Raw genomic sequence first — 8,450 nt, forward strand, 5'->3', positions numbered from 1 at the left:
ATTTATAATTTATTTTAGTTAATTATTTATAGATTTAATTAATTGATTAAATCATTTAATCAATTAATTTTATTGATAAATAGTTAAATAAAATGTAAATTATTTATAATTAATTCAAATAATTCCTAATAATTATTTTTAAGCTTTTAAATTTTATACTTAGGTATTTAAAATCAATTAATATTATTATTAATTGATTTATTTCTATTTATTTCTTATTTTATTCGTAATAAATAAATCGTTCGTCCGTTTAATACGGAACGAACGCGTAAAGACTCAGAAAAACATTCCGCTTGCAATAAAATATTTTCGAGATCTACTTTCTTTTGTATTGAAAGGTCGTTTGATTCGCGAGTTTTTCTGAGTCGGCATCTGATTGATAAACACCGTTATTAACCTGATTTCAATTTTAAATGTATTGAGACCTACCTTTTGACAATCTTATTTATATGTTACATGAAATATGTAATTACTTGTTATATGAATAACATGATTATGTGTTATGTGATATGCATGCTATCTGCTATCTGTTTACAGTTTTAAGATGCCATGAGTAGTTATAAACGATCGGGTAGATGTCGAGACGTATAGTTACGTCAATTGAGTTTGGTTCTGTCAATTGAGATAGTCCTTTTGTTTATAGAATCGAGTAGCAAGGAATAGAGTCAAGTGTTAGCGGAGTCAGTAGCTAGCAGTTATAAGCCAGGGTTATAGTGAGAAGTTATTGAGCATACCAGGCAAGTTTTCTCCCCTATTCTAAATTCAGAATAGTATTGTCTTACGTATTCAAAATAATAGCGATGTTTATAAATATTCTGGTAGTGTATTAGATGCCAACAATCGTTTGATTATTGAAATCCTTTTATTCTAGCAATCCTTCTGCTAGAAAAAAATCTTTTGATTCGATAGGTAGTGAATAAGTATGCTATCCAGATATACTCTATACAGTGAAACTTTGCGACGAGATTACCGAATAACTAATTATTCTAGTTATTTCTCCATCAATTGATGCGATTACTACGTACCATGTGAAATGGGGAGTTAAATGGATAAGGATGTCTTTGTTATGACTCCTTTAATCAAAATTGATTTGTGAATTGGTTATTGGTTAGTGTAAGAGGCTGAGGCACCGGTCCAGCGTGAGCTATTATACGAAAGTGTAATATCTTTCTAGGCGAATATATGCCTTTTGTGGATATCCAATAGGTACGGTATGGCTGTGGGATACCGATACCTATATTTACGGTATGGTTGCGGGATACCGGTGCTGTTTCATGACTGATCATCAGGAACAGCATAGCCCATAATTGTGTTTTATTGAAAATGTCGCTTAAATATTAAAGCTTATATCAGCTTCTGGTCTTACTCAGATATTGTTATTATTAATCAATTATAACCTATATACCGTTTCCTGAGCATTTATTCGCTCATACTTGTTTATTATTCTGATCTTTCAGCTAAGTCAGAGCAGGCCTGAGTTCCAGGTTTGACCGGAAGAGGTGTACTTGTAAATAGTTTGGTGTATTTTCCAGGTAGACTGTTTTGGGATGTTTGACTAGTCTGGAGGTTTATTTTAAAATATGAATAGTTGTAAAAATAAATAGACTTATGGGTTGTAGTAATCATTTGATTTGTATTAGTGCCTGTTTCATACTATAACATGTGATCGATGTCGTTGCATGCAAGGGATCATATTTATTATTTTATTCCTCTATGCATATTTTAGTATTATTGTCGGTTAGTAACTCCCAAATCTAGACCCCGGATTCGGAGGGCATCACAGGAAAGGCCAATGAGGTGACTGACACTTTAAGTGTAAGAGAGCAATTATAAGCGCTAATGTTAGAGGAATATAGTAATTCTGGTTAAAGCCGTGAAGGTTGTATTATGGTGTGGAAGATTTACATTCCTTTCTGATGACTGTATAATACTCAACCATAATAGTAGGATGGTGAAGATTTAAATCATGTTAAATGCTGTGAGTGGGCTACCCATCTTAGAAGGTCCTACCTTGAAATAAGCCAGGACCATGTTCCAAAAAGGACTAAATAAACCCTTGAGTTTCGAGTCTCTTATTGAGGACATATGATTAATAATGGTATTAACCTGCTATCGTTCCTTAGATTGAAGCTCTTCTGTAATTTTATCTGCTTTATGTCATATATACATCAAGTTCAAGAGATGTCCTTCATGGATCACTATTGGTGATTATGTTACCTCCTTAGAAGTTTTTGATACGGCACGTATGGACTTCGTATAATTAGCTATTAAGATTCCAAGGAAAATGAATGACTACAGTAGGTCAGCGGTGGACTATAGTAATACAGCAATGATAATGCGAATAATGAGACGATAACAACCGAGAGAGTTGTATTGTAATGGATGTTGAGATTGAGTACCACTAATCGGGTCATGGTGATGTATAAGTTATCATTGATAGACTAACTAAGTCGATTATTTACCTATTAAATATTTATTCCTTCTTATCGACAAAGAGTCGTATTACTATACAAGGAAGTTTATGGTGCAACGTAGGATTCTAGTAAAGATGATGTCTAGAATGAAATCCCAGATTCGATTTTCGATGTCGAGGGAGTTTCAAAGGTGATTGTTAATAAGCTCGAGCAAGAGCATGGGTCTGTAGAATGATGAACGGAATAGAAAAAATATTCAGGCACGTAAACTATGATGCGATAATACGTGATATCGATATATACATATATAGGCGTTTCGTTCTCTGGTGATAAACCTCTATAGTTCAGAGGTAGATTCCCAGCCAGATATTTTGTGACCATATATTTTTATATATAGTTCTCTTAAATTCGTTCTTTTCTCTCCTTTTTATTTCGTGTAAACTGAGAAGAACAACCCTTCCAGAAGGGGAGGTATTGTCGAATGACTATTTATCTGTGTGATAGAAGCCTAGTAGGATATCACATGTTATTTAATTGCTTGTCAAGTACTAAAGGCTGGCCACCTTCTGTACTAACTATGCAATAGAACAAGTGTTCATGATTATAGTGATCTCTCAATAAATTCTTTTACTTCTATATGATTGATCAAACTTTCAAAAATAAAAGCAGCTAGAAAAAGGAGTAGTAAGAGTAAGGTGGTATTCAGAATAGAAACGCGTTTATGATACTAAAGTTGACGCGTTAATTAAAAGGTAATAGAACGCTAACGAGCAAAAGTGTAACCAGTATAGTATTAGGTACTGAAGATAGTAATGATTACGAACTGGAAAATAGTGGGTATTGAGAAGTAAAAGTTATAGCTCTATAAGCTATGATGAGAATCTGTGTGATAGACTTGAAAGGAATTGGGAATGATCACTTGACACGGATCGAGTTTTCTTACGACAATGGATCTTATGTCAGTCTGAGGATGATGCCTTATGAGACCCTTATATTGGGATGAAGTTAGACAGAGCAAGACGCTCGGGTCTGAAGTGGTCCAAAGAACCAAGGATATAATGGATTTAATCAAAGGACGGCTGATAGCAGCCTAAGATCAACAGAAGGAGTATGTCGGTTCGGCCCGAAAGGGGCAATGAGTAGGAAGTAGGGGACCTAGTGTTGTTAAAGGTATCCCCATGGAAAGGATTGATGAGGTTCGGAGAGAAAGGAAAGCTAAATCCATGATTTATTGGACCCTTGGATATATTAAGACATATTAGGAAGTTATCATATGAACTAGCCCTACCCCCGAACCTGCAGCAAGTTTGTAACATGTTACAAGTATCAATGTTATGGAAGTATGATCCGGATGCAAGACACATAGTGGAATACGAACACGTAGACATGCAACAAGACTTGACCTATGTGGAGCAACCAGTAAGGGTTATGGATCAAAAGGAACAAGTGCTTAGGAACAGGGTTATCAAACTAGTTAGAGTTTTGGACAAAACCACAATGTGGAAAGTCGACTTGAGAATTAGAAATCACAGTACTAGAAAAGTATCCCCAACTATTTTCTATCTGATTCCGGGACGGAATCCTTTTAAGGAGGGGAGACTGTAATAACCCCAAAAATTTTGGAATTTTTGAAACCCTGATAAATAGTAACTTTTGCTGATTTTGCTGGTTAAGAAAATTTTATCGGACCATGCTATATAGGAGTACTGTTATGGAAATTCTAAGATCATATTAGCATTCCATAAAGTAAATGAGTGCATGTAAAGGTCGTCAGAATTCGAATTCGGACGCTTTAATTTTTCCCGAAAATCCACCAGATACCGAAAAAATTAAGTACAAGATAATGAGATGCAAGGATTTTAATTTAAGGATTATTAGAGAGGATCATTAAGGGGATATAAAATATTAAGAAAGGTTTAGGAAAGCACAAGTAATAAGATTCTTGATATGATCCCTCAAACGATTAACGAGAACGAGAGTTAAGCGAACCGTAAAACAAATAAGCGACCAAGAGACAAGATTATACAAGAAGCCAGGGATTATGACATCATCAAGCCATAGGGAGTTGACAAGTGGCAAGGGAATGAAGTAAGCATGATGATGCAAGAATGGTTAGAAAGATATTTTGCAAGATTGATTATGGACCAAGTATTTTAACCCTTGAATAACAAAGGTTAAGTTAACCAAGATATTTTTAGCAAAATTGAATAACAACCAAGTAAAATCATTCACAAACACCAAACCACTTCATCTTCTTCTCACCCTATTGTTTAGGTTCGACTTTTTTTATGAAAATACAAGGATGTGATTTTTAAAGTCCAAGCTCCACTCCTTCAAAAATTAAAAGGTTTGTTTCCATGGATTCTATATTTCTAAAATTAGTTATGGTATAATTTTGAGCTCTAGATTTCAAGGTTTACTCTGCTAATCAATTCATCAAATTTCTTGATGAATAGTATCTTCAAGAAACTAACTTTGTATTTTCTTGATTGTTTGTGAGATCCAAGCTTGTTTAAGGATAGATCAAGGTCATAAGGCTCCCTAGCAACTTAGTTCACTCCAAGGAAGGTATAATCTCTCAAACCCAAGCTTTGACTTTGAGTTTTAATGAGTTTTTGGATTATTTGGTGAAACTAAAGTTAGATCCATGTTTGTATATGTTGGATCTATGTTTGTATAAGTAAGATCCATGTGTATTAGTTAGTTTTGGTGGTTTAAAGATGATAATGAATGGATCTATGACTAGTACTTGAATGAGTGGTTTATTTTGTCGGATCTTGACTTTATTCTTAGTCATAGGTTAGATTTGGTGTTACGATTGTTAGATGGTGATTTAGTGAAGTTTGGTAGATCATTGGATTGGTAAGAAATCTGGAAATCGCGTAAACATATCCGTTGTAATGCCCAAATTAGGAAGACTGACTTTGCAGATAGAATTATCACCTGAACCTCACTGTAAATCTTAGCATTACCATTTTTATATATTTCATGTTATGAGCTTCGTTTTGATATGTGGATTGCTTAAATCCGAGTTGCGAGCAAGGAGAAATGATCGTTTTAAGTAATGGTGTTTCGCGAGCGAACCCTGAACCCTCGAGTAACTTTGAGACCATGTTTGAGGCCCTTAAAAGACTAATCTAAACACTAAAGAATTATATAAAGTGTATTAGGCAGTTGGTAAAGTCCTCGCGAAAGATTTTCCCTAAAACGTTTAATGGTTAATTTTATAAAAATGGTGGAGCCGAGGGTACTCGAGCGACTAATGAAAATTATTAAGCGCAGAAGCGAACGTTAGAGTCTAAGGGGATAAAGTCTAGTTTCTTATGCGACCGTGGTTTAATTTCGGCTTATATATTGTTTATAGGTTACCGGAATCTCATCAGACCTATTATAACCCCCGGTCGCCCAAGCAAGTTTTCTACCTGTATATCGTTGTAGTGATGTAAATATATATATATAATATATATATATATGCATTATCTTGAGGTAAGTGCATGATTGTTATTAGCAAGTCTTGCGATATATTGAAGCATGTTGATATGATATGCCTATTTCGGAATCTTGATATTTCATTGTCGATTCAGTTGATTATAAACTCCAGAATACCTATGCTATGGATAGGCATTATTTGCGTATACATTAAGTATGGGGGACCCAAAGTTGAAGATTTTTCTAAACTGGAAGATGATGTTCCCGAGTATATTATATATATAGTTTTCAAAACTATTAATCGAATAAGGTTTATTCGATAGTTTTATAATTATAAGTGTGTTATAAAATACTAGCTATAACAATATTATATCGAACCTCTGTAAAGTAAATATAGCAGAAAGGGAGAAAGAGAGCAGACTAGAGAGATGAAAGCTGCTTGTGTGTGTTTTTCTTCATCACAAACAAAGCTATTTATATCCAAAATAAGAGACAAGCAAATTAAATGCAATGTGAAGATTTCCAAGTCTAAGCCTAGCCTTACTATTTAATCTTTGACAATGATAACCAATTTACAACACTCCCCTTTGATTGTTATTTTAGAATGGATCATAGACTGCCTCGTTAAAACCTTGTCAAAGAAAAACCCAATGGGATAAAAACTTTGGCGAAGGAAAAAGAGTACAATCTCCCCTTGGAAAAACTAATCATTCTCCAAAATTTTGTTGTAACAAATCCTTGAATCGACGCATTCCAATGTTATGTCGTAACTTCCAAAATGTTGAATTCGGCAATGATTTTGTGAATAAATCAGCAAGGTTGTCACATGATCGAATTTGTTGTATATCAATTTCACCATTCTTTTGAAGCTCATGAGTGTAGAAGAATTTTGGTGAAATGTGTTTCGTCCTGTCTCCTTTGATATATCCTTCCTTGAGTTGATCAATGCATGCAGTGTTATCTTCAAACATAATGGTAGGACTTCTAGTGATGTTTGATAATCCACATGATTCCCGAATATTCTTGATGATAGATCGCAACCAAACACATTCTCTACTGGCTTCATGAATTACAATGAGTTCTGAGTGATTTGTTGAGGTTGCCACTGTAGTTTGCTTCGTAGATTTCCAGGAAATGGTTGTACCACAATATGTAAACACATATCCAGTTTGTGATTTACCAAAATGAGGATCTAACAAATATCCAGCGTCTGCATATCCAATTAACTGAGATGTCGAGTTTTTCGGGAAGAATAATCCAAAGTCTGTTGTTCCACGAAGATAACGAAATATATGTTTAATCCTATTCCAATGTCTGTCCGTCGGAGCAGAGCTAAATCTAGCCAATAAATTCACAGGAAATGCAATATCTGGCCTTGTATTATTTGCAAGATACATAAGTGCACCAATCGCGCCTAGATATGGGATTTCAGGACCAAGAACATCTTCATCATCTTCTTGTGGTCGAAATGGATCTTTATCAGGCTCTAAAGATCTAACCACCATTGGAGTAGTCAATGGATGAGATTTTTCCATGTAAAATATGTTCAAAACCTTTTATGTATTTGTGGTTTGGTGGAGGAAAATTCCTGTTGACAAGTGCTCGACTTGTATCCCAAGATAATATTTTGTCTTTCCAAGATCTTTCATTTCAAACTCTGTCTTTAGGTATATGACAGCATCATTAACCTCTGTAGATGTTCCTATAAGATTTAAATCATCCACATATACAGCAATAATCACAAAACCAGATTGTGATTTTTTGATAAAAACACATGGAGAAATTTGATTACTAATATACCCATTCTTTTGCAAATAACGACTTAGTCTGTTATACCACATACGACCAGATTGTTTCAGTCCATACAATGATCGTTGAAGTTTAATGGAGTATATATGACGAGGTTCCTTGAACTCATCCATTTTTAACCCTTCTGGGATTTTCATAAAAATTTCACTATCGAGTGAACCATATAGGTATGCAGTAACGACGTCCATAAGATGAGTTTCCAAATTTTCTTTAGATGCCATACCTAATATAAAATGTAAAGTAATTCCATCCATCACTGGCGAGTATGTCTCTAGATAATTAATGCCAGGCCTTTGAGAAAACCCTTGTGCTACAAGTCGGGCTTTATATCTCATAATTTCATTCTTTTCATTTCGTTTTCTTATGAATACCCATTTATTCCTAACAGGGTTTACACCAATTGGTGTTTCGACAACAGGCCTAAATACTTCTCTTTCACGCAATGAATTTAATTCTGTTTGGATTGCGTCTTTCCATTTTGGCTAGTCTTTTCTTTGACGGCATTCATCCACACTTTGTGGCTCAGGATCAGAATTTATGTCTACATCCAATGCTGCGGAATACACAAATACATCATCAATTATGGCTTTACTTCGATCCCATAATTTCATATCATGCACAAAATTTATTGAAATTTCATGATTGTTTAATCCCGTATCTTCAGGGGATGGAATCTCTTCAGGAGATAATACCACTTCAGGGATATTTGCTTCCTTTGGAGCATGTGCCATTTCAGGGACAATTTTCTTTATTTTCCTTTTTCGTGGTGCAACATCTTTTGCACCGACCGGTCTACCA

The 8,450-nt window shown here is 34.6% G+C and overlaps 1 protein-coding gene across 1 annotated transcript; it reads right to left on the minus strand.

Annotated features, from left to right (window-relative positions):
• Positions 1 to 6,442: 6,442 nt before the first annotated feature.
• Positions 6,443 to 7,378, minus strand: LOC141680204 (secreted RxLR effector protein 161-like). Its single transcript, XM_074486494.1, has 2 exons — positions 6,988 to 7,378; positions 6,443 to 6,474 (listed from the first exon to the last, which is right to left on the minus strand). Exons 1-2 carry the CDS (start codon positions 7,376 to 7,378, stop codon positions 6,443 to 6,445), a joined length of 423 nt encoding a protein of 140 aa, XP_074342595.1.
• Between the last annotated feature and the right edge of the window lie 1,072 nt (positions 7,379 to 8,450).

The sequence above is a fragment of the Apium graveolens genome, chromosome 8 (assembly GCF_009905375.1).
Source record: "Apium graveolens cultivar Ventura chromosome 8, ASM990537v1, whole genome shotgun sequence".
In the NCBI taxonomy this organism is placed as follows: Eukaryota; Viridiplantae; Streptophyta; class Magnoliopsida; order Apiales; family Apiaceae; genus Apium; species Apium graveolens.